Source organism: Melanotaenia boesemani, chromosome 11, assembly GCF_017639745.1.
Source record: "Melanotaenia boesemani isolate fMelBoe1 chromosome 11, fMelBoe1.pri, whole genome shotgun sequence".
NCBI classification, from domain to species: domain Eukaryota; kingdom Metazoa; phylum Chordata; class Actinopteri; order Atheriniformes; family Melanotaeniidae; genus Melanotaenia; species Melanotaenia boesemani.
In genome coordinates this window covers 9,992,400-10,019,655 of record NC_055692.1, presented here as the reverse complement: position 1 = coordinate 10,019,655, position 27,256 = coordinate 9,992,400, and the positions used below count along the sequence as shown (strand labels likewise).

The window sequence follows — 27,256 nt, the reverse complement described above, 5'->3', positions numbered from 1 at the left end:
AAGTGTTTATTTGGGCAAAGGTCTGGACTCTCGGCAGGTCATTCCATCCTTTCCACTCCTAAGTTCTGGGTATAGCATCACAGATATACACATATATAGCTCAGTTACTCATTCTGCAGAGGCATGGTCCTTGCACAAACCTGCTAAGCATAATATCATACTAACTGATATTAAGAAAGGAGGAAAATAATAGACCAAACAGTAATTTCTTTATTTTATTAACTGTGCAAGGTTATCTAAAAAAAAAAATCAGAAACAGAAATATGTGTATTGGATACAGAATATCTATGAGTATAAAAAAAATACAAAAACAATGTACTAAAGCTGAGTACTCAGTGTAGAAGCTGACTTGAAGAAATCGTCTTCATACAATTTTATTTATCATTGTAGGTAAGAATATTTTTTTCAATAGACAGACGATATGATTGTTCACATTTTAATTAGTAGAAAATAGAAAAATACATCTTTAGAGTGAGCACAAATAAAATGTTGCTTTGCAAAATACTAAATCAGAGTGGGTGTTAAAATACTCTGCTATGAAATGAGGTGTAAGTTTCACAAGTATAACTGGTACTATATTCTATCCTCACCTATTCATTGTGTAATATATATTTAGGTCTACATGTGCAAACAAACATCATAACCTTTCATTGCTCTTGTACACACAACAAATATCCTGTACCAGTTCATACATTACTTTGTGTCAGGTGATAATCTTTGGCCATCAGCACATAAAAAAAAAAACATTTAGTTTTTTTTTTGGTTAATGAAAATGTGATAACCCAGAGCTTCTTCTCACAGATGTAAACAAGACATTAACTTTTAAGAAATACAAAATGAGTCATAAAAAAGAAGAAGAAATCTTTTCAAGTTTAAAGTCCACATGTGACTCACTCCCCTTTTAACTGCCTGGTTTTGCCCAAGAGAGCGAGGGGTATCACAAAAGAGGCTGATGTGATGAGAAAGCAGGTCTGAGCTCCTGCAATCCAGTAAACTGTGAAGCAAAGACAACCATAATTATATAAGAATTTATAAACAATTCAACTAACCTAATAATTTGTTTAGAGAACCTTAAGAATTCAACTAAATGCAGCAGCCATGATGTCTAGAGGATAAAAATGGTCACAGTTTACAACTTTTCTCTTATTATCACAGTCTCCTCACCAGATGATGATATAACTGGTCCGAGTGCTCTGGCCAGGGCACCCAAACTACGCAGAATCCCCATCACGGTGCCCTTCTGATTGGCTGAACCTGAAGGAATATTCACAGTTGATGATCAGCCACATTATGCATGATATAGCAGAATAAAAACAGTGTTATCAGTAAGAATTAAACTGACGCTTACCATGGTCTGACACAACGGTTGACAGGCAGGGCACTACCAGTGCTGCTGCTACAAAACAGAACAGGGAATAAATGAATAGATCATTTAGATGTATATATGTTTCAGGCTTTAAGTATAATTCACATCATATGGTGTCATATTAATCACTATTTAAAAAAAAAACAATTTAAACAATATTTTCAGGCACTTTGAAAGACGCATAAGGCAAAGACACGTAATCTGTTCCCATTTCTTTAGTTGCAACTGAAAAATGTCAAATATAAAACAGTTTGACTGGCATAAAATATTTGCCCCAACAAGATGATTCCCAAAAAAGTTCCTTAGCTGAAAACTTGACACATTAGGAGAAACTGGACAAAAGAAGTGGCAGGCCTGAAAGGTATCAGATGAACTACTCTTGAAAGTGATATCCTTCAGATTTTGGAAAAAAACATCCAGCAACAACCTGACACAGGACCTTAGAGCTGCAGCTAGACTTTTAGTTGATTGGTCTACCTCATCAGAAATGGTTTCCATGATTCCTGCAATATATAAAACCTTACACCTTTGCAAAGCACTATAAAAGTCATTGCTGGTACTAAATGAACAAATAACACACTGGATAATTGAGTTGGTTTGATTTGAAAACTGTCTTTCTTAAAGGGGTTTTTATCAGTTTGAATTCCTGATGCATTTTACGTGCTGTAAATGTCACATATATTCAAGAAGACAATAAATGTTGATTTTGTTTTTTTATCACTCAAATTCATTGAAAGAAAACCATGACTCACCATAGGAGTATAATGCCAAGCCGATATAAAGCATTGTTATGTTCCATGATAACCCAATGAGGATAAATGCTGGGATTAATGTTGCGATTGCCTAAAAATAAGAAACATTTGTCAGTGAAATAGACATTTCTATGGAAGTTTGTTTCATCCTACTAGAATTGGAAACATATAGCAGCATAAGTTCTTATCATGCAAACAAATTTACCATACGAACAGCCTTGATATGTTGTCCAGGCTTGATTCTTCGAGCATAACCCCCCTGGATTAAAGCCATGATAACACCGATGAAGAAGAACATCTTTCCTTGCTGCATACTGTTGAGAAAGAAAAAAATCAAACATTTTCATCCAAGTTTTCTTATTATGACTGATAAAGTTAGCATTTTTAGCTTTGAGCTCATACCTTGTAAACTGGAAGCGCTGATGAGTCAGAAAACTCAAAGTAAACTCCAGACCGGAGAACAGGAAGAGGTAACAGAAATAAACCAGACCTAACACTTGGAGCTTCTGCATTCCTGTAAAAACACAGTCCCACCTCCAATCAATATAATAAAATTCACTCACATTTTATAGATGGGTTAAATAAGGTGAGATCATCTGCCTTACATAGGAATTTAGTACTTACTTTCTTTTGAAGGTGGATCTTTTGTCCGAGTAACAGCTGCAAAATGGAACAACGAAAGTGGGTTGAGGAGGTCCCATGAGTCCCCACACTCTGAAGATGAAGCCTGGAATTAAACAAAATGTTACTGAACAATGATGATAAAAAATAAAATAATAATAAAAATAAATAAATAAATAAAAGAAAAAAAACTTTGCAGTCGCTTGTTTGTGTTCCCCTTGAGTTTATGTAGTTTCTCCTTTTTTTAAGCCGAGTTAACAGATTTCAGCCTGAATGACTAATCTGCCACAAGAATCAAACATTCCTTTAAAAGAAAATCCTGTCCTTCCATACTTGTTTGAATAAATTATGATGTGTTTGAAAGGTTTTGTGCACAAAACTGATTAGCTTATTTGCTCCTCTAAATCTTTATATGGAGATGTCTAAATAAAAATACATATTTAAATGTGTGCAATATTTTGGGCATCAGTCCATCAACTACTCAGTACAGTGGAACATACAGACAAACTGGACCCAAACATGGGTCTTTTCGATGATTTTATGATTTCAAAAACTTAAGAGCATTCTATTCGCTACAACCCAGATTGCATTGGTTATAATTGGGGCTACTTTTGGCTCAGTTATGGCACTGGCAAGTGTTGTATGAACCACATGTGGTCCAGATGTCAGATTTTGACTTGGACGTAGATTACAACAAGTGTTGTGTGGGCCGAAAATTATCTAAACATGAAGAGTATGCCAGGACATAAATTATAGCAAGTGGTCATGTGGCTGATTTTTGGCAGCCACACTTGAGTCAGTGCAGTAAGTCAAAACCAAATAAGGGCCAAACAAAGCTGCAGATGTGGGCCATATTTGGCCCAAACATGTTTGCTATTTAGGGACATATTTTATAACAGTTAATATGTGCTCCTTTTTTACCTTTTGACTCAGTTTGAACATATTGTAAGCCTACAGTGTATGTTTCTGATAACGTTTTAGTGAGCCTTCAACACTCTTCCCTCGTGAACTTGGTGTTTTTGTCCACTGTGGTCTTTAGCCTGTTAGCTTAGCTAGCTAAATGCAGGAAACATGAAGAAAAGAGTTATCCTGGCTTCATTGTCTTTCATGGGGGTTAGCTTGTGTGCTTTCTCAGCACAATCTAACAACTTCCTAGCAGGTAATTTAGTTTATTGTTTGTCCTTGTTTTCGGTCTTAATGTTAAGCTAATAAGACTACTGGCTATAACAATAATAATACTGTGATGAGGTAACTTTGATTTGGGCCATTTTGCAATGTGATTACTTTTAATTGTGTATTAAAAATAAATAAAAAGGTCAGTATTTTATTACATTTCCTATATTTAAAAACATTTAAATATGGAAACTTTTCTTTGGTTGGTCATTTTCAGTGGCCTGATCAGTCACCATTCATAAAACACCTGCTGAAATTTACAGAATTTACAGAAAGCATTTATGCCCTTGAATGCAGGATAAGTCATCAATGTTTTTACATTTCTTTCCAGGAAACTCTGAAATACCATGAAGATTATCTACAAAATAACATTTTGTCATTGTTGGGGAAAATAGTGACACATAGGGGATGTATAGTGCAGACTATCTAAAAACACTGAACTATCAATTTCATTTGCACGTGTACTTAAAGTTAGAGATCTTAATTTCTACTCTGCCACTGATTAAATCACATACACTTGTACAAAAACTGCCTCTGATTAGGTAAACTGTGTATTTCTCACATATGTGCCTCTGTGTTTGTATTTGGCACAGAGGAAGTGATTCAATAAACTAACCTTTACATCCTTTGCTAATGTCTCTGGCAGCATCAACCAAATGAATAGCAGATCGGCCACGCTGAAGGCCAAGGCAAGCAGAGCTGGAGTTTCATAGAGGACATTTCCTGTTGTTCTGGAGCTGATGGCAAAGTAGGCACCCATCAGAGGACCAACAGTGAACCCCAAAGAGAATGCAACGCCAATCATTGCCTGGTTACAAAAAGGTCAGACTGATTTTATTAGTTTTTTTTCACCACTTTTTGACACATTTAGATAAATGTCTGACTTACAACAACAAAGGTATAAATTGGACAACTTTTAAAAATTGAAAATAAACAATCTCGATAATTATATAACAGATATTAGAAAATATTATTGATTTAGTATATTACATTTGGGATGTTTTAGGTATCTAAATTAAAAAAAAAAAAGAAAAAAACAGAAACCTCTGCTTACCATTCCTCTGTTCCGTGCTTTTGGACAAGGCAGGTCAGCTATGATGGCAGTGCACAGGCTGACGTTGCCCTTACAAATGCCCCCAATTACCCGAAACAAAAGGAACATGCTGAAGCTTCGGGAAACAGCCCAGACCCCATAGGAAGACATCAACCCTAACTGAAACACAAGGCACCCAATTAGATCTGAATGAATCTGTGCTGGTGGCATATGACTCATGATAAGTAAACTTCTTTGTGCAAAAACAAGGAAATTTCTTATCAATACAACATTCAGCAATAGTAAGGTTTATGTTGTACGGCTGTACTCACTGTGGTAAGAATGAGCAGGGGTCGTCTGCCATATCGGTCAGACAGAGCCCCTGTTACAGGCGACGACAGGAACTGCAGCAAAGAAAACAGTGACCCAATAAGACCTGAAAGGCAAATTAAGGAAGAATTAAAATAGCAAATTTCATGAGGATTCCATATCTGCTGCATTTGTTGCAAGACCGATCCTACAAACCTCCAAAAAGGACGATGTTGTATTTTTTTTCTAGAGGAATTCCAACCGCCTCCCTAAACCAGTCCACAATGCTCTGCAGAGACTGATAAACAACATCCTGTCCCCAAAAAAACAAGAAACACAAAAACATCACACAGAGGCTGCAGAAACACCAGCAGAGGGTAGGTCAGCATGAGTCAGCATGCTGAGCCCCCACCAACTAATTTAATCACTCATGAACTGGTTTTGGTTTTTATGGAAGAGATTCTTCACACAGAACCCCCTTTGTCCAAGGACACTGCCGTCTGAGCACCGTGTTCAGGGAATCCCACTGAAAACGGCTTTTTAACTGCAGATTTTTTCTACATAATTTGTTGTTTCACACCGAGCTCTCAGAACTAGTCTGATGACAAATACTTAACAGTGGAGCAGTTTAATAAAATTCTGAAACAAATCTACTAACCCCAGTTTGTGCATAATGTTCTAAAATGGATGGCAGCAAAGGCAAAATCAGAGTAAATCCCAGCAGGTCCAGCAACAGGATGATAAACACAAAGCCGATGACCTTTGATGAGAAGGAGCCTCCATCCTCTGCTGATTTGTTCACAGCGGACATTCCTCCAAATGAATAATGTCTCTTCTGTTAACACAAATACAAACACACACTCTTCAGTCCACAAACACACCAGAAGTAATTCACTAACCTTTTACATCACCACTCTTAATCCATTCTGTTATGCTACAGTATCTGCCTGTATTTAATGTATCTAGCTGCATATATGGTATCATACTGTAGAGATATTTGAATGGTTTTATTGGATTCCTTTTATCTTTTATCTTGTTTTTTATTATCTATTTTCTATTATACGTTTATCTTGCACAAAACAGGACAGTCTCAATGTTGCTGCTATAGTAATTGATCTTATGGTTCTTTTAGTTTTTTTGTTTTTTAATCTGAATGGTCATGGGCCTTCTTATTTATCTGACCTGCTTCTGAACCCTCACAACAATTAAGAACCCTTGTGGACCCTGAGGTACTCTAGTACCGGCCTTTTAATCATTCCTAAAGTTAGAATTAATACTAATGGTGAGACCTCGTTCCACTATTACTGTCCTCGTCTGTGGAGCAGCCTACCAGAGAACCTCAGAGTAGCTTACAGCTAAACTTTATTTTATTCATTTATGTACTTTGTTTTATTTAGTATATTTTTTTAACTTCAGTGTTTTCCTCATGGGGATCCTCCAGGTTGGGGGCTATGCCTACTCTGTCTGCAGGTCGTTGCTGTGGAGATCACCCTGGTCGGAAAAGTTGGGGGGCCCTGCACTGCAGCCCTGGCTGTGGTCTGGGCCCCAGCCTGTCTTGATCTGGGTGGTTTCCTGTGGTGACATCCTCTGTGGTTCTTCGTGAGGCAGCTCCTGGTGTGGACGGATCCCCAAGATATTGTTTCCTCACCTCAGCATAAAGCCAGATGTTTATCTTCAGTTGTGTTTTTATATTGATGTTTCAGTTAAAGAGACAGAAACTAGCTGTGTGGGTGTGAGTGGGATGATGTCTGAAAAAGAGAGTATTATAAGGTGTGTGTTATTGAACTTTGATGTTTATACCTGAGTGTGTGACGGTTTTATATATATTCAAAATGTTTTTATTATGTAAAGCACTTTCTGCTGTTTTTGTATGAAAAGTGCTTTATAAATAAAGTTTGATTTGATTTGATTTGCTTTGTATACTTAAAACTTTGCATGTAACAAATAAAGGCTATTGAATCCTACAATGCATGTTTGAAAACAAACAGCATTGCCTGGAAAACCATACCTTAATATCATATTACTAATGTTATTTCTGGGAATTTCAGTAACTGGAAATAAACTTTCTCCATTTTACAGTTATTATCAATTACAAGCTGGTTTCTTGGAAATTGTAGCAAACAATCTACTCCCAAACAAACCCAAACAAAAATGATTAACCTAACCTTAAGCTTACAGGGTCACAGTGTAAATATTTTATTTCTACTTCTGATAAAGTAGTAATAAAATAAAAATCCAGATTAGTAAAAAGTTAAAAAAAAAAAAACTCAGTAACTTTTATTTACAGATTATTACAACAGATTACCTATTGCAGAGTTTAAAAATAATATCTGAGAAATTGTAAAGACGTTAAAAAGACAGATAAAAAACATTTTTGTCATGTTTTTTTTCCCTCATAATTATTTAGCATATATATTACATATTACTTACTATATATATCACTACTTTTTTCTTACCATTACATTTCCATAGGATTTGTATAATTTGAAAACGTATATTTGTTCATTTTTAGACAGATAGAAAATAAATTTATTAACGCATGAATGCTACCAATCAGTGTAAGTACACAAAGAAGTCGGTTGAAAGTTGTTCCTGTGGTGAGTTTCGATTAACAAATTAACACAAATAAAAGTTTATATATGACAACCTTTCCATTCACCTAATCGTCTTCTTTTGAATTATCAGGAAATGGACAAAAAATATAAAGTTGCTCAAGGAAGAAGAAACCAGTTTGTTCAAAGACAGTCCGCCTTCTGCATGAACTCCTCATTCCAGCACAACGACCATCCCATAAGTAAACATTTTGATAATAAAACATCTATTCCAAATGAAATCACATTACCTAAAATAAAGTCTTCCACAAAGTATCGATCAGATCGGTTACCTGACCAATATGAATGAGCATCCCCACTTTGAGGGATTTTCGCCCAAACAGAATCACTAACAGCGACTTTACTTACAGCAATGATACCAGAACAGCAGGTCAAACACAAAGGACTCGATCACTTTTACCTTCTCCTCCTCAGATATTCATTATTATTATGAGTCTGCACCAGGAAGCGGAGTCCTTGCATTTGGATGACAAGAACGTGTCGTAATCGACCACATTACAAACAGCTGCCTTCAGGGACTCTTCTCCAGCTCGTAATTTTGTACTTCAGCCTCGAGAAGTGTGACGATACGCGTTAATCTAGAATTCTTTAAAAGGTCGTGTTTTAACTTTGTCCGACATCATGTTTGAAAATTCCCTTCATCAAAACACGTGATAAAAGCTTAAAATTGACTTACAATACTTTTGAGAAAAGTATTTAGTGGTGAGTTATTCAGCGTGCTCAATTTCTATAGGTATGGGGAAAAAAAGAGTAAACTTTGACTACAAAATCTCTTTTTACGGCAGTTTTAATTATTTTATATTATTTCAGAATAAAAATGAACCATATACACAGGCAGTGTTGCTTAAGCAAATGCAACTAACAGGGACACTTGCAAAAATATATTTAAATGATTTTGTACTTTATTACAGACATCTGAATGCTTTACCATAACTGTGGATGCTGCCATAAGGCGAAAAAAAATAAATGAAATGTTACCAAAATGTAAAATGCAAACAATGTGAAATGCAAACACAAACACCAAATAGAAAACAAATAAACAGAATTTAATTAACCTCCATTAGTAAACCCTTCAAATGTAAATATGAAGGTAAGGTCAAAAGCCCAACTGAATTGATGGAAGGACAAACATTTTTTTCAATCTGGTACTGACCTTCAACAGATTTTTAATGCAACAACGCAGCAGAATAAAAACTAAACTTTTTTTTTTTTAATCAATAACCTCATAAAACCGCTTTTTGAAAGTTTATTAACTGCGTGAATATAGAAAAAAAACAAAACAAAAAGCATATAAAAGTTTTTGATAAGACTAAACTACATATGATTTTATTACAAACTGTCAAATACAATCATCATCTTGCTGTCAAGTTTAATTTCTTGATGTAATCATATGTAGTCTGGTACATAACAAGTGTTCCATAAAAGCTTCTCATTACAAAAGGTTTAAAATCTACTAAATATTAAAAAACATTTATTTGAAACTTGTTATTCAGCAAAAAGGAGGTAAGTGAGAAAGAAAGTAGCTCAAAAAAAAAAAATACACCTTTCCATACAAAACAATGGAAGCTGCCTCAACCATCCACATAACAGAAAATATCACTTTCCATGACGCATGACGTGGCGATTCAGTTCATGGATGTTTGTGAGGTTTCGGCCACAAAATTCACAAGTAAACCGGTTTTCTTCATTCAGGTCTTCAGCAGCTTCATCTGTGGACATTTGCACATCTGTAATACAAGATAAAATAGCCTTAGTTGTCACACGATGTTCCCAAAACTTTACTACAGCTTTAAGCGACATTTATTATAAGATCTTGATTATAAATGTAAAACGTGTGAAAATGTCCCCAAAATTTGTTAAGGGTTAATATGAGTTTTATAATTTTGCACAATATATCAAATAGAAACTGAGAAATGATCAATAAAGCTACAAGCAACTATATTCAAGATGTTTACAAGATTAAATAATCTTATTAAATGATCAAAATCATGTCTTCAGGTTTTCCATCTAGTTTATAAAAGGCAGGTTTTTCCAGAAACAAGGATAATACAACCAACAGGTGTCCAATCCCTGAAACTACAACACTTCAAATCAGATTTTATACAAAGGGCATCACTGGGAGGTAGTCGGGATTTTAATAAATGTAAAGAGAAAATGGGATAACATTACAGTAGAAAATTTGATGGATTGAAATTTATCAGTTTCAGATTAAATTATTAATCCAATCTGATATCTTTTGATATAATAAACATTCTTTTATACAAATATGGTTAAAGGCTACTGTATTCTTTAATCCAGTAAAGCCTCTTCAGATTATCTCTCTCCTTTATTTGTGTACACTATATTGTTATGTTATACATGTTAACTTTCGTTGTAATTTGCATTTATAAAGTCTTCAGTAAAACCTTAAATGTCTTTATTATATTGACCTTTAACTGATCAGTTAATCTTTAAATGGAATTGAATGTTTGCAACAAATTAGAGGGCATTCCCGAAACGTTTGCTCAACACACCACTGACTGCAGTGGAAACAACATCTAATTCATCTGTATTTTGGGGCCACTGCTATAATTGGGTTTGTTAGGAGGAAAATATAGCGCTTTGGATAAAGCGATAGCCTTTGCATTTTAGTAACTACAAAACAAAGGACAAGTATGAATATTTCTGCTTAATATGTTAACATCAAGGTGATCAACCTTGAAGTGAAGCATTAATCTTATGACAACGTGAAACAAGTGTCTATAACTTCAGTAAACATTCCTCATAAATTTATTACTTCCTTACCACATCTTCATTAATTATTTCCCTTACAGGCCATTATATGCCAGTGTTGACAAGCCAAAATCATAAAGCTTCCGTGTCTACGCTATCACCAGGAAGGAAGCATAAAAGTACAGAATAATCACTAGTTCCAGCTCCTCCTCCTGTTTTACTCTGACATTATAAACTGAACATCACTGACTTCCTCAGACAAAAAGATTTTACCCTTTTTGATTTTTTTCTCCAAATAAATAACATAAAATGCAATTAACTTCCAGTTTTTGAGTCTTATCAATTGTTGCACTTGTTTACATAAGTTTCATTTGAACTCAGACTCAGGGCGGCGTGGCTCAGTGGGTAGACTGGCCATCTTGTAGCCAGAGGGTTGCCGGTTCGATCCTCAGCTCATGGGCAAGACACCGAACCCCAAATTGCACCTGATAGGTAGTAGTTAGCGCTTTGCATGGCAGCTTTCGCCATCAGTGTGTGAAAGTGTGATGTATACTGTAAAGCGCTTTGGGTAAAAGCACTATATTAGTACAGACCATTTAGAGATCCCAGTAGAAGAAAAATCAAGTGGAAAACCACCAAAGTTGGATTTCTGATTCTAAAAGTTGGAGGACTCTCACTAGCCCTGGCCTTAAAATCCATCATGGCTGCCGATGTGTTGATGTTTTCTGCCAGTTTGTTATTCATTAAATTAGTCACACACACAGTATCGATACACGATGGACATCATGTATCAGGAAGAACGTGGTTACGCCATAGTTGCATATTAACACAAGACATGAAAAAGTGGTTATCAGCTTTTATTGCCAACAACTGGCCTGATAAGCAAAAAAAAACCAGGAACTTCTACTGGGTTTCCCGCTTCCAACTGGATCCTGGTCAGCTCAAGTGTGATTGTATTCCTTGAACACAGCAATACGGCTACTCTGGCACCATTCTGATGCTTATCCTTTATTCAAATTTTCTCTTTTCATCACATAACTGATTTTTTACCTTTGTTGACATGTGGAGTATCCTGGTCCTTGCAAGAGGTCTCTGTGTTCATGTCATCTGCTCCATCCTGCTTCTGCTCCAGATGATCAGTCTCCTCTTCTTCCAGCACCCAATTTTCAAGATGGTTCAGTCTCTCGAGATATTCATTCTCAAGCACTGGTATCTGTCCACAAGGCTCAGGAGCTTCCTTGCAGTTTTTCAGATTTAGCTTTTGTTCCCGTTTGCAAATTGCAAATGAAGCACCTAAACTGTCCTGATGGCTTAACTTAGCCCGTACATAACTGGGCGACAAAGTCAGCAAATGCCTTTCAACTGTGAAACCTCCCTGAGCCTTGGGGTTATTTCTCTGTGCATTATTTACCTTCGATAAAGCTGAGGTGGAGCTTGTGTCTATTTCATTTTTGGGATTTTGGTCTGCAGGGATGTTGTCTTTCTTACGTAGTGACAGATTAATGGCCTGAGGCTCGGTGTTCTGCTCCTCTTTGCCTGTCCTCATCTGATCTGCCGTCTTATGGATTTTGTACATGCTGCCATCCCTATCCAACTGTAAGATATGGTCCAGGATGTCGTCTTCGACTTTTGCCTCAATGTCCAGGATTCTATGATAAGGGATTTTAAGATGCAGCTTGTGATCCTGAGCATTTTCATCTGCTGCACTCTCTTTATGTTCGGCTTGGTTCTTATTCCTCTGCTCCTCCTTCTCTGGACCACTGCAATCCTCAAATTGGGTTTCTGGATTATTACCTTCTGCAACATTTTGCTCTTTTGTAGTTTGAAGTAAAGCTGCTTGTGTTTGAGGGTCCTTCTCATGCATATTTTGAAGAGTAGTGTTTGGATTTGCATGGTTATACTGAATATCTAAAATGGATTTTTTGGTTGGGTTTTCTTCATTTTTATCCTGTTCAGCCTTCTTATGTGCTTGGGTAGACATTTTCTTATTGGTGTCATTCTCTACCAAGTTTTGTGGAATGTCATCGCAATCTGTAAAATATTCCTCACTTTCTGCATCTTCACTGTCATTATTGTGTTTGTCATGTTTTTCTGAAATATCTGTCCTTGCTTTGAGTTGATCCAGGGACACCTGACCCACGAGCTCATGATTCCTCAAAACCTGCACAAAAGAAAAGGAAATTGGACTCAAGCTTTAAGATCTCAGGAATAATTTCTACTTAAACACAGTCCAGAAAGCATATCGGGACCTCAGAATGTTTTAATGATGAATAATGGCTCTGTATTTATTTCCCTGGATGTAATTCCCCATCACCAAGGAAATAATGGGGATTGTAATACCATAAGCAGAATGTTGCATCAGATTTTTGGTATTAAAAACACATATTGGCATCATTATTGATATAAAAACTGAATTAATGCAACATAAGTGGTTCCAAGTTTCGCTGTCACCATGACTACTGAAATCACAGTTAAAGAGTCTGAAGCTTGGAGCCATTGATGCTTCTGTGCCACTAAAAAATAAGCTGTCCAAAACTCCTCTTGACATTCCAAGAAGATAAATGAATGTTTCCACAGAATTGAATAGATTCCAGTCATGCATAGAAGTCTTTAGAGGCCAAAAGAACCCCTCACCTGATGCTTATCACTCAGGTGTGCTTCCAGGTCGCTCAGCCAAGTGCAGTCGAAGTAACAAAGCCGACACTTGTAAGGCTTGATGTCATCATGCCTCATCATGTGCAAACGTAAGCTTTCAGCATTACCACTTGAAAAGGTGCACTGGTGACAGCGGAAGACGAGGCCTTGTAGGTACCGTGACAGTTTTGGCCGACGCACCTCTATCGGCACGACACGTTCCTCTGAAAGGAGAAGAAGCACAAAGTAATTATAAGATGACAGATAAGGGTTATTAGCAGGTGGGACACTGAATCCTGTCGAGCAGCTGACGCACCGCGATGCAAGACGATGTGATCAATCATGTTATTTTTGTTCTTGGTCTGGTAGAGGCAGAAGGGGCAGCGGAGATCCTTCTGGTGCGTAGGTTCAGACTGGCAGGTGGAGTGGCCTGTCTCCATGTGGACGTCCAGGGTTTTCCTATTGAAGACAAGTAAAAATGTGAAAAATGTGGACTTCCGGGAAGATGGCGGGCGAGGCGGTTGTGTAGTTGAGAGCTCTCTTATATCGGTCAACTAAAATACCCCACAAAATCTCTAACTCGATTAAAAACAGACAATCTCGTGATGAGTGGAGGTGGAACTCGAAAGGGATGTAAAAAAAGCAAAAAAGAAGTGCTGGAGTCTACTGAAGACGTTAGTGAACATGAGGAGAACATGACTGAGACCACTGAGCGGGAGCACTCGGACGGATGGACCGAAGGGCTAGCCAAAATTAGCAAAGAGATATGCGAACTTTCAACCACCCTCCGGTCAGAGCTACTCGCATTCAAAAACGAGTTAAAAACGGATATAAAACAAGAAATAAATACACTTAGACTTGACATGGATAAAAAATTTACAGAAAACGACAAAGACCTGAAAGAACAAAGAGCAAGGCTAACCGAGGCCCAAGCCCGCATTTCCGAGCTGGAAGACATGAACGAGGATGCCAATGAAGCTATACAGAGAATGTTAACACAGACTCGCAATATGCAGGACAAGCTAACGGATCTAGAAGCAAGATCACGAAGAAATAACATCCGTATCTTCGGGTTACCAGAGGACAGTGAAGGGGACTCGGTAGCAGACTATCTGGACAAAATTTTTAAAAAAGAACTGGATATTCCCGAAGAAGAAGAGCTACAAATACAGCGCGCACATAGAACACCACCGCATAAGCCCAAACCAGGTCCGCCTCCGCGAATGATAGTTGTCAACTTTTTAAAGTTTGAAACGAAAGAAATGCTTTTGAGGAAAGCCTGGCAGAAAAAGATACGTATAGCTGACAGCCCAGTCCAGTTTGACCACGACTATCCCACGGAAATAGTTAAGAAACGACGCACATATTTGGGCATTAAGAAGGTGCTTAAAGAGCGAGGCGTGAGATTCCAAACTCCTTTTACCAGAATACGGATCCACTGGAGCGACGGCGTGAAGAGCTACGACAGTGCCACGGACGCAGCACACGAGATGAGAGCAAGGGGATTCACCGTGAGCATGCCAGGAGACGACAACGGTAACAACCAAGGAGCGGCGGGATGGCAACGTGTGAAGGGAGGCTTGAACAGGGAGACAGCGCAGCGTGCACGGGAGAAACTGCGGGAGTACGAGAGGATACCCGATAACCAGACCAATAACATGACTGATAATTAGAGGTATAAATCTTCGAATAAGCAAGTTTACGTCGAGGACAAGTGAGTAAATGACTTAAAGGATAAGTGCTTTAGTTTTCTTTTTTACCATATAATTTGTGATAGCGAGGTTGATTAAACTGTGGGGATATTTCGTTTCTTAAAACATAAATGCCGACTGAGAGACTTGAATGTAAAGGTGTTGGACATTTCTAGACCTATTTTAATACATTTGTAAGAAGTATAGTGTCTAGGGGCAGGCCCTCGCTCCCAGTGAGGACTACCTGTCCACCCACCAACAGGGGAAGGGGGGTGGTATAGAGTTAACCCCCATGTGGAAGTTCTTAGTTATGTGTTCTTGTTGTTCAGTTAAATGTTTTGTTTTTACCTACATTTGCCTGGGAACGCATGTATCTGTGACTACAAACTATTATGTATAGAACTGTAAAAGTTATCTCATTGAATGTGAATGGACTGAGTACACCTAAAAAGAGAGGGAAGATTATAACAAAACTGAAAAAAGAAAAAATACAATTTGCTTTACTACAAGAAACTCATCTAAATAATCAGGAACACGAAAAACTAAAAAAACTAGGATTTAGGAACACATATTATTCTTCACATACACAGGGACGTAAAAGGGGAGTAGCAATACTTGTTTCCAACTCAACAAATTTTATTTTAGACAAAGAGATTAAGGAAAAGGAAGGGCGATATGTAATAGTAAAGGGTAAGCTTGAGAATCAGATAATTACAATTGTAAATGTTTATGCTCCTCCTGAAAGTGACAAGAAATTCTTTAAATCTATGTTCAATGCTATAGCCAGCGAGGCTGAAGGAATATTGATCTGTGGGGGGGATTTTAATGTAATTCTGAATCATAAACTCGATACAACAAGTACATGGAAAAATAAAATACACTTAGCTAAATTCTTAAAGCTATCACTAGAGGAAATAGGAATGATTGATATATGGAGAACTCTTAACCCATCTAAAAGAGTCTATACACATTACTCTGCGAGCCACGATGTACATTCAAGGATAGATTATTTTTTTGTGAACAAATATGATGGGTATAGAGTGCAGGAATGTAGAATAGGATGTGCAGACATATCAGATCATAATGCTTTATATATGCAAATCAATATTAATAGCCGAAAAAGACAGACATTATGGAGGTTAAATGTGGGAATCTTGAATAACGATTCAGTGGTAGAAGATACTAAAAAGGATATTAAACAATACATTGAACAGAACAGCAATGGAGAGGTAGATCCAACGATAGTGTGGGATGCGCTAAAGACGGTTGTTCGGGGGGGGCTAATAGCGAAGTCAGCATGGCTTAAAAAACAAAAAATGCAAAAGTATGAAGATTGCTCTGGAAGGTTAAAGGAACTTGAGCAACAATTTTTGAAAACAAAAAAAAAGGAAATACATAAGCAGATTCAAGAAACTAAGAAAAAAATTAATGATATTTTAGTGGATGATATGGAAAAAAAACATGTGTTTTATAAACAGAGTTACTACGAATTGGGTCCTAGATCCACAAAACTTCTTGCAAAAAGAATTAAAAAACAGCAAGCGTTAAATACAATAGATCGAATTAAAGAACCTGACACTAACAAATTAACCCATAACCCGGAAAATATTGAAAAAGTATTTCAGGACTTTTATAGCAAACTATATACACAACCCCCTTCAGCAAGTGAAGAGGAGATGAGAAGTTTCTTACAACAACTAGATCTACCAACGATTGGATTATACCAAAATGACACATTAACAGCAGACATTACAGAGGATGAGATATTAAAAGTGATAAAGTCGCTAAAAAATAATAAATCACCTGGAAGCGACGGCTTTCCAGCAGAATGGTATAAAATCTTTAAGGAAGAACTTGTACCAGCCCTTCACAAATCACTAAATTGGACTCTTAAGAAAAATAAAATGCCACCTTCCTGGTCAGAAGCAATAATTTCAGTTATTCCAAAACCAGGCAAAGACAAGGAGAGTTGTGCAAATTACAGGCCGATCTCAGTATTAAATTTAGATTATAAAATTTTTACCTCCATCATCTCTAAAAGACTAAATTTATTCTTATCAGAAATAATTGACGAAGATCAAACAGGGTTTATACAAGCAAGGCAAACACATGATAATATTCGGAGAACCCTTCACATAACAGAGAGGGCACAACGAGAAAATAAAAGTACCTTAATATTGAGCATAGATGCTGAAAAAGCGTTTGACTGCGTTAATTGGAAATTTTTATATCTAATACTGGAGAGAATGGGTTTTAATAGCAAATCAGTAGAGATTATTAAAACAATATATAATGAACCCACAGCCAGAATCAAGATAAATGGTAGTTTGACTGGAAAATTTAACTTACAGAGATCGACGAGGCAGGGGTGCTGCCTCTCACCAAGCCTTTTTGCAATTTTCATCGAGCCCCTGGCTCAGGCATTACGACAAAACCAAGAAATTAAAGGAGTGTCAATAAACGGAGTGGAGCATAAAATTGGGCTTTTTGCTGATGATGTTGTGGCCTTCCTTGAACATCCGAATACATCACTTCCTAAACTGATGGAGCTGCTTGAAACGTATGGTTACCTATCAGGATACAAGATAAACATATCTAAAACTCAAATACTTAAATTCAACTATAATCCTTCTAAAGAAATTGAAAAAATATACAAATTTAACTGGAAAATGAAATCTTTGAAATATTTAGGGATAGAAGTGACACATGATTTTTCGGATCTAAATAATAAAAACTATACTAAAGTACAAGAGGAGATACAAAAAGATATAGAAAGATGGAATACTCTTCCATTAGACTTCAGTTCAAGGATTGAGATTGTAAAAATGAACATCTTACCAAGGTTCTTGTTCTTATTCCAAGCACTACCAGTAGAGGTCACTCCAACCCAATTTATAACATGGGACAGGATCATTTCAAGGTTTATTTGGGGGGGGAAGAGACCCAGAGTAAGATATGAAACACTCCAGCTGCCCAAAGAAAAGGGGGGGATGTCATTACCAAAATTAAAAGAATATTATTACGCCTCACAGTTAAAATATGTATATTATTGGTGTAAATCAGACTATTGTGGGAAGTGGAAAGCTATTGAAACAAGAATATTAAAACAGCCTATTCAAAGTGTAATTGGTGATAGGGAAATGTTTGAAAAGAATAAAGTTCATTTAGACCCCATAACCAAACACACACTAACAACATGGTTTAAAATAATCAAGATACATAAAATCTGGAAAAATGCATTAAAATTGAAATGGATAGCATATGATAGCAATTTTAAACCTACTATGCATGATCACAGTTATACTTCTTGGACATCTAAAGGTATTACAGCTTGGTGTGTGTTGGAAAAAAATGGGCAGCTGGAGAGTTTTCAACATTTAGTACAAAAATATGAACTAGGGAAACATGACTTTTTTCGATATCTTCAAATGAGAAACTACTATAGAACAGAAATACAGATGAACCCCTCCGTGGAAGAGAATGGTGTTATCCAAATTATAACTAAAGCTTATGGAGATAGTAATCTTAGAATAATTACAGCATTGTATAAAGCCTTGACAAGCATGAATAACAATACAACAAAAGCTGTAAAAAATAAATGGGAAAAAGAACTAAACATAAATATTGAGGATGAAGAATGGCAAAGTATGTGGAAGCTTCACCATACAACAACCAGTTCTCGGACGTGGAGGGAGTTTGCCTGGAAGAATCTAATTAGATTTTTTATTACACCAAAATTGAAAAGCAAACAGCTAAAGGTACAACAGAAATGTTGGAGAGGTTGTGGAGATATTGATGTGGACCATTCACATATTTTTTGGAATTGTCCAAAAATTCACATATTTTGGAAGATGATCTGTGACGTCTTGTATACTATGCTTGGATATAAAATCCCATTAAGACCGGGGTTACTTTATTTATGTAATTTTTCAGATGGCATTCATGAAAGTGATAGATATTTGGTTAAGGTGTTGTTATTAGCAGCTAAGAAAGCAATAACAAGGAACTGGGGCACGGTGGACACGCCATCAAAGGACCAATGGATCGCAATAATAGAGGACATATACTTAATGGAAAAACTGACGCACAGGTTGAAACTACAAGAAACACTATTGGACAAAAAATGGAAAAAATGGTCAATCTATATGAGCACATGATGTAAAGTGTAAGCTTACCCAGGCGGATGTGTTTTTGTTTTGTTTTTTTTTTTTTTTTTTTGTTTTGTGTTTTTTGTTTGTTCAAATGTACTATATTTTGAAAATCTCAATAAAAATTAAGTGATAAAAAAAAAAAAAAATGTGAAAAATGTTGTTGCAGTTTTCAATGACAACTTAAAGATATAACTATGAACTTTGCCATATTCCTACATATCATCAAATGATTTACACATCAATGCACTGCTCAACTGGCAACCAAAACCTGAAGAAGAAATTTACATCTAAGAATTCACTCTTTACCCGTCCACACACACACATATATGTTTATATATATAAACAACACTTATGGGATCAGCTTGGGCATGCTGTATGTGCTAGAGCTGGGAACTAGGGAATTAAAATAAGGGAATTGCTTTTTGTGCTAAATTATCAAAACAAAAATGATTAGTAATATTGAAAAGCACTTTTTATATTCAAACACATTAATAGGGCACTTATTTAACTACAGTTTCTGAAAGCAAATTGTGAAATTAATAACCAGATCTCAGAGGGGCCTTGGCACTTTCTTGCTTCTGAAGGTACTTCGTTATATGATCGCATGCTGCTTGAACATTAAAATTCCCCTTTTTGTTTAATAGTTATTCTATCTTATTTGTGAGAATGCTCTTCGTGGCTGCAACTTACTGTAAACCAGTGAAAAAGCTGCAGTCTTTACACCTGAGGATCTTCTTTCCGTGGCGGCTGAGGTAATGCCTTCGGACACTTGACAGGTGTTCGCTTTTAAAACTGCAGAACTCACAGTGAAGCAGGTTGCTTTCAGGTAAAGCCGTTTCTTGCACGGTCTCATTAGATTTGGCGCAAGTATGCGCCATCAAGCTGTACTGGTTCAACTGCCGCTGCACATCAGGGGGCTCCAGGTACAGTGATTCTGTCAGCATGCAAGGAGGCACAACCTGTTAGTACTGTATGGCCACTACAACAAAAAAAAAAAAAGTGCTTTGTGTAACATGAGTGGGTTGACTTACGTTCAGTCTCTTCAAGTTCTTCATCAGGTTCAGGTAAAGTAATTATTTTCTCTGAGGTATCACAAAGCTCACTACTGGGCCACTGAGTGATCTCATCTTCATTGTCTGCCTCAACATCACCATTCTGAACGATATCTGTAGATCCAGCAGCAGAATAAACGTGGTTAGCATGAAATCTCTCAAAGCCAGTTCTGTTTCATCTGTGGGATAATCACTGCTCTAGCTACACAATATGGTAAATTCCCATTAGCTCGTATTTACAACATAAAACCATCCCAGTCTGACTATTTGTTGGTTATCAAAGAGCAACACTTTAACTAGACACTGGCTAGTTAAACATAACCCTAATCTAATCCATTACACAGAAAATCATCTAAATGATACAACATGATGAAACATCATATAATTATTGTCTTTAAATCATGAATTAGTAACTTGAATAAAATAACTGAAATCCTCTCCCATAATCTAACAGTCATTCTAATAATCATAAATGATAAAAACACTCTATGGAAGAAATCTCACTACATTCACTGGCTCTAAGAGAAGTAAAGTCTTGGGAGGTGCAGGTAAATCATAAATGGGATTCTGACCTTTATGGGTTTTCATAAAGTGACTCCTCCAAAGGCCCAAAAGATTTGTCCGATAAGCACAGCAGCCACATCGGAAAGGCTTCTGAATCCCAGATTTATGGAGGACATACTTGTAGATGCTAGTGAGATAACAGAGGAAATATATTTAGAAAGACACAATAAAAAGCAGCTGATCAATAAGTGGTTTCTGAAAAAAACGACAAATAGGTACTCCTGAACAAAGTATGTGTTAAAGATAGTTTTTATTGGCACTGTACAGCTTAATAAGCACACACTAAAATAAAAGATTTTGTCTTATTGTAGCCTTCATAAATATTTCTTGTTTTCTCTTTAACTAGACAAATAAATTTGTACTGGAGAGGTACAAACACAAAATATGAACCTATTTTATTAAATCTTCATATCCCAACAGCCCTGACTGATGTGAGGTTAAATTAAGGGCCTCTTACCTCAATTGTGAAGTGGCCAGATTGCCCTTCTTGATGGCTGCCATGGCTGCATGGCTGCGCTCATGTGAACGCAGACCTTTCAGAGACATGAATGTCATCCTGCACTGTTTGCAAGCATATCTTTCTTCTTTATCTTCTACCTGTGGCTCAACATCAGTGGCTTTTGAAGAGGATAACTGAGAACTTGGTGGCAAAGCGAGGCTCTCTACTGATGTTACATTCTGCTGCGCGAGCACTTCATCCTGTCTGATGAGCTGGAATTTAAACAGATTAACAGAGATCAGACTGAAATGAAACCCCATCATATGGAAAAATACCAAAAGTGTACATCAACACTTACTTGGGTGGATTTAGGTTCAGATGCAGCGCTGTCAGCAGATGCCTCTCTCTCTTTACTCTCTGCCAGGCTTAATTTGTGGCGTTCCAAGTGATGCCAAAGAATTTTAGTTCCATTTAATACCGTCTTGCAGTGCGCACATTTGTAAACCCCTGTAGTTTTCCACTTCAATCCAAGTGATATCACTATGAAGTCTGATTTGCAAACCAAGGGATGATGAGCACTGTAATGGTCAATGAGCAGCTGAGATGAGTCAAACATCAAGTTTGGACAGATCTTACATTTGACCTCTGCTCTTTTGTCAGATACGGCACACCGGGGCAGGTAGTTGCATTTCCGCATGTTATACTTCTCCATCAGCCTGTACGTACTACGTGCATCCAGTTTGTGAATATTTCTGTAGTGACAACGCAGGCGTTTTCGATGCAACGCCGTGTAAGTGCAGTTTTGGCATCTATATATTATCTTTTTGTCCTGTACCGACACCGAGCTTGACTGACCCGTCTCAGGACTGCATGAACTGGGGACCGTTTCTGTGACGCCGACTTCTGATGCCTTTTTTTCGAAAGAGCCAGCCTCCAATACCGAGCGCTGCATGCTGTTCACAGGTTGCCTTTGTGTTTCAGTCTGAGCTGGAAGCTTAGAAGCTGTTTTCTTCCTGTGATCCCTCTCGTAGTGGATTTTCAGTCTTGTCAATGATGGATAAATTTGTGTACATTTTTTACACACATAACCCCTTTCATTGGAACTTCTTCCCAATGAACATCCAATCATGTTGGCTACAAGTATTTCCCCTATTTCAAGTGCCTCTGCTCTTACTATAATGGCGGGATGTTTCATTTGGCAGTGAGTGAGCGTTCCATGGTGACTAGTATTCACATACGGACAGCTTGGACATCTGTAAACTACTTTTGTGACTTCTGTTGGATTATTTTCCAGCTTTAATGGGTGGTCCTGAGATGAAGATCTCTTATAAGCCTTCTTTTTGTATACAGAAGCAAAGTATTTCAAGAAGGCCTTCTTTCCATGTGCCTTAGAATAATGTCTTCCAATTCGTATTTTAGTGAAGTAGAATTTGGGACACAGCTCACACTTGTATACAAAATTATTTGAGACTGCCTCCTTGTGCTGAATGTACAAGTGTTGCTTGAGAGCCATTTTTGTGTTGCAACTATAAGAACAGTGGGAACATTTCACTGAGGCTTTCTTAGATAAAAGCGAAGCCTTAGATGCAGACTGCTGAGTCTTGAGGATCTTGCTTCTTTTTGTCGTATTAACAGCTGATGTTTCCGGAGACGTTTTTTTTAGATTGCTTGTTTCAGTGCTTGGTTTCATCTTATTGAGGTGCTGCTCATTGTGCTTTTCCAGTTTATCCAACGTTGCACAGATTTGTGGGCAGGTTTTACACAAGAACCCACTAAACTTCCAAGTGCCACCAGTATCTTTTTTTTGCATGAATTCATCCTGGTTTTGTAGAGTTGTAATATCCACATGAAGGCTGTCCGCCCTGGAGTTCAGGTCGGGATGCTTCATCTGGCAGTGAGTGAGAACTCCCTGATAGGCGGTATTGACGTAGGCGCAATAAGGACACTTGAAGACGTGCAAACGTGTTTGGTTTTGCGATTGTTGTTTCTGTGCTTCTTTTGCATTTACAACCTTGAGGTGTCTCATCCCACAGTGAGTGTTAAGACCATGCTCGGTATTAAAAGTTGCAGGGCAGGAAGAGCACTTGAAGATTGTGGAAGATGAAATTACTTCCTCGGCATCTTCGAGAGGCACTTGGAAGGATTCAAATAAGCCAGGCATTTCATTCAGGTCATCCATCTGGCTTTGTGCACTTGCCCTCTTGTCATTCAGGGGACCCAAGCCATCTTCTTTCGACAACCCAGGATGAGCAGCTTGGTAATGGCGTTCAAGACCCGACTTTGAGTCACTTTTATAAGAACATGCACTGCACAGATGCATCTCTGCTTCATTTTGTCCTGATCTCTGGGTTGCCAAACTGTCATCACCATGATGAGTTTGCTTTATTTTATGCTTCTTCCTTTTAGGAACCAATGAATCTGGACCAACATAAAACCGACTGCTTACATACTCTAAACTTGACTTGCGTTCTGGATGTTGCTCCTTGATGTGTTTTAAGACTGCTGCTGCTGCTTGATGACTGAAGTCACACCACGGACAGTGGTAGCCCGTCTGTATCACCCCTTGTCGAAAGTATGTTCTTAAAAGATCCGTGACTGTGCGATTTGACTGGTGGGATTTCCATAAATGATTCTTTAAAAGAAACATATTTTTAGCACTGTATTGGCATTTATAGCACTGCAGGATCTTCGGGGATTCTGAGTCACTGAACGGTGCTGGAGCTGAACCTGAAGAGGTGTTGACAAGTTTCTTTCTTTTTTTCTTGTTTTTCTCCTTCATCTCCACTAGTTTCACTTCTTGGTTCACAACTGTTTTCAGCGGTGAGGTCCCGACCTGTTTGAGAACTTTAGAGGTGTACTCCTGGATGTTAGCCTTAGCATCAAGAACATTGTGTCTAACAGTGCAATGCCGCATTAATTCGTTAATACTGCCATGTCGATAGTTGCATAAAGGGCAGAAAAACTTATTTTCATCACCTTCGTTAATGAGAGGCAGAGGTAAACGAGCAGAGGATGAGGAGCCATTTGCAAGACATTTTGATTTTTCAATTCCATCACGGATCAAAGCTGTGTGCTTAAGAACAGCAACACTGTTTGCTTTTATATGTTTATGCATTTTGTTCTGATGATTAAGTACGCCTAACACAGATTGATTTCCAAAGTTGCACTCCTGACAGTAAAAGAGTTTTTCAGCATGTAAATAAGCATCATGTCCTGTCACAGAGACGCCTGCAACATCCTTCTCTTCACATTCAGCTTCTGTTTCACTCCGTTCTTTCACTTGTTTCCCAGTTTTAAGATGAGCTTCACTCTTCTTTTTGCGTACCCTAGCACTGTAAAATATGATTTCTTCAATACTTATTGATGTAATCAATGAATGTTTTGCACAATGATGACCAATAACACTTTTAATGCTGGTACTTGTGTAATCGCAAAACTGGCAGTACATCAGGTCTTCTGGTGAACTACATGACAAGCGGCCCATTCCAGCAGTTACTTTCCTTTTGGATTTTATAGAACGTGCCTCTGTTTTGCTTTCATCCTTCACACATTCCACTTTTTTAGTTCCTGGAGATGCTGAATGATTCTTGGAAGCCTCTTGTTTGTGCTCAGACACTGGCAATGAAACCTTCTTTTGCTGCGACAGCTCAGGTTTGTCTTTTGCTTTCTCCGGAGTTTCCATTACAGGGGCTGGCTGTGATGCTGAACGTGATGTGACAAGAGTCAACTGTTTGATTTTAGGTATTGTCATGGCTTCATCTGGGTGGTTTTTTTGGTAGTGAACATGCATAACTACAACTGATTTATGGGCAAATTCACATTTGCTGCATTTATGTAAGGCCACGTCTGATCCACAGGAGGTGGGCTGTTGAGGCGAAGGTGTATTTTTGGCTTCCTTCAGTGGTGAATTAGCTTTATCTGGTGACATTTCTCTTGATCTTTCTGGACTGGGTGTTTTTTCACATGTTTTCAGCTGAGGTGTTTCCACTTGGTATGGAGTTGTTGAATATTTACAGAACAATAAAGAATTGCCTGCGTCAAAAGTTGGATGCTGCGTCTTGTAATGCTGTCTCAAAGCTTTTGAGTCGGTGGGGGTGAATGGACATTCGAAACATTTAAAAACCAAATCAAGCTCACTAGATTTCATTTTAAATATATCTGGGGCCTCTGGATGGTTTTCCACGTAGTGCCACTTGAGGTCAATTGCGCTTTGAAACTCAACTGGACACACAAGGCAGCGAAATGTTGCACTCTTATCATTTGGGTGGTGAATGTAGACAGCTTTACATCTGATGAAAGGGTGGTCGTTCTGATAATGAAAAGACACATGACTAAAGCTCACATTGCTGTAATCACAGTGCTTACAGAAATATGTTTTTTGTTTTCGTGGGGCTCTATTAACGTTGTTTTCCTCTTCTTCGTCACTAACTTCAAATGAAAAATCTGTGCTGTTTGAAGGTTGTTTAGATGGGCTTATGCTTTCTAGAACCTTTGTCTTTTCATCTTCTGATTTAGGTTTTTTAGCAGAAGGACCTTCTGAACTTTCACTCTTGGTCCTCTTTGCAAAGTTATTAGCAATTTCTTCAAGTTGTTCTTTGGGCTTAGGTTCTAGGTCAGCAACCATGAGGTGTTCGTATTGCAAATAAGTATAAGATCCACTTCTGATATCAATCTTGGGAGTAGCAGTGACTTTAAATACACCATTCTTGTTGGGACTGGAGCTTGAGGGAGAGTCCTGTAAAATTAGAGTCCCTTCAGTCTCATCTGTAAACTTTGCATTGGGTTTCTCATTTGATCCAGAGTCTACTGGAAAGTCCTTGGTGATGGTTTGTGACGGCCTCTTGTATGTTTTCAGATCTTTTGGTGAACTAAGTGTGCATTCAGCTTCAGAGAGAGACACGACAGAGACAATCGAAGGCATCCCCTCTTCTTCTTCAGCTTCATTGTGCTGGTTTGCTGAAGTAAAAGTTATTTTGATTTCCGGTTGTTCAGAAAAAACTGACGTTCCGCTAAGATTTAGACCTTCATTTTTTTTGCACTGTTTCTTATGTTCATTTAAAACTTCCACATTACAAGCTTTAAAGCCACAATGCTGGCATTTCATGTGTTTTCCTGAACTTCTGCTGCTGTTCTTGTCAGAACTGGTTTTGTACGTCTCAGCAGATTTCAAACCAGCACTTTGAAGAGCAGCCGCTATATCTAAGCCATGCACCTTGTTAAGATGCTCAAAAAGGTAGACCTTGGACTTGAAGATCAGTATACACTTGCTGCACTGGAAAGACTTGTCCTGAGATTGTTGAGTGACCGTCTCACAGCTGACTTCACTGATGTGTCCAGAGGCAGAAAACTGCATTGAATCTGAGGAGGTATGAAGACATAAAGCTAAATATTTGGCTGGGCACAGAAAATTATATTTACATAAAAACAAAGAAAAATACTTTAGTACAATGCATACCGTTTTGCATCTTGCATCTCTCATTCGACTGCTGCACATATAGAAACACAAGTGGAAAACACCTGAGGGATTGAAGGTACACGACATTACGACACAGTTTCTACTAGCTCCTATTTTATGCACCAACTAATGGGAGAGTCTAAAAATAGAAAATAATCTCTTTGTGTATAAAAAAAAAAAAGCAAAGTTTTAGCACATGGAACAACTTCAGGTTCTATTTTTTAGCCCAGCACGTTCAACTGGAGAAAAGTCTCTCTTCAGTGAAAACACGGGTAAAAACAGCTTAAAAGATTAATAATTTGACAGAAAATAAGGGTGGACACTCTGGCGCAGAAAAATTAGATACTCACGCATGAACACAAACACAGGACAAAGCGTATGAGGAAATGTTTTGACTCGCTGCTGTTTATTACATGGACAGACTGCACATTTCCGCCATTCTTCCCGCGAGTGCAACAACTTCCCCCTTCCTCCCCCCGCTGCGCGGCTTTCTTCTTCGGGGATAAACAACAAGTTTTCATTTCCAATGTTACTATACTGCCCCCACAGTTTTATTTTATCTAAATGTCTATTGCTTTTATACAAGTCTTCCATGCTCGGTTCATGATCTTCTGGGACCCCTGCCGTTCATGTTTTAGATGTTTCTATATTTTAACACACCTTAACTGGCATGAATTGCTCATTAACAGGCT

General features: G+C 37.7%; 2 protein-coding genes across 5 annotated transcripts; both read right to left on the bottom strand.

Annotated features, from left to right (window-relative positions):
• Positions 1–422: 422 nt before the first annotated feature.
• Positions 423–8,349, bottom strand: mfsd10 (major facilitator superfamily domain containing 10). 3 transcript variants are annotated; one of them, XM_041998378.1, is made up of 13 exons: positions 8,267–8,349; positions 5,913–6,089; positions 5,471–5,567; positions 5,278–5,381; positions 4,967–5,125; positions 4,529–4,720; positions 2,743–2,845; positions 2,521–2,632; positions 2,324–2,432; positions 2,119–2,209; positions 1,349–1,396; positions 1,165–1,254; positions 423–994 (listed from the first exon to the last, which is right to left on the bottom strand). In XM_041998378.1, exons 2-13 carry the CDS (start codon positions 6,063–6,065, stop codon positions 891–893), a joined length of 1,362 nt encoding a protein of 453 aa, XP_041854312.1. In that variant the 5' UTR covers positions 6,066–6,089; positions 8,267–8,349; the 3' UTR covers positions 423–890. The 3 variants fall into 3 exon arrangements, with proteins under 3 accessions (XP_041854312.1, XP_041854311.1, XP_041854313.1); XM_041998377.1 differs by having other exon boundaries at positions 8,215–8,343; XM_041998379.1 differs by lacking the exon at positions 8,267–8,349 and adding an exon at positions 8,097–8,206.
• Positions 8,350–8,639: 290 nt separating this feature from the next.
• LOC121648934 (zinc finger protein 462-like) lies at positions 8,640–27,091 on the bottom strand. 2 transcript variants are annotated; one of them, XM_041999431.1, is made up of 11 exons: positions 26,915–27,091; positions 26,565–26,595; positions 21,468–26,467; positions 21,128–21,381; positions 20,679–20,797; positions 20,086–20,220; positions 19,745–19,988; positions 13,529–13,671; positions 13,213–13,436; positions 11,629–12,739; positions 8,640–9,593 (listed from the first exon to the last, which is right to left on the bottom strand). In XM_041999431.1, the coding sequence occupies exons 1-11, from the start codon at positions 27,083–27,085 to the stop codon at positions 9,463–9,465; spliced, it is 7,563 nt and encodes a 2,520-aa protein (XP_041855365.1). In that variant the 5' UTR covers positions 27,086–27,091; the 3' UTR covers positions 8,640–9,462. The 2 variants fall into 2 exon arrangements, with proteins under 2 accessions (XP_041855365.1, XP_041855366.1); XM_041999432.1 differs by having other exon boundaries at positions 26,565–26,626; positions 26,915–27,000.
• Between the last annotated feature and the right edge of the window lie 165 nt (positions 27,092–27,256).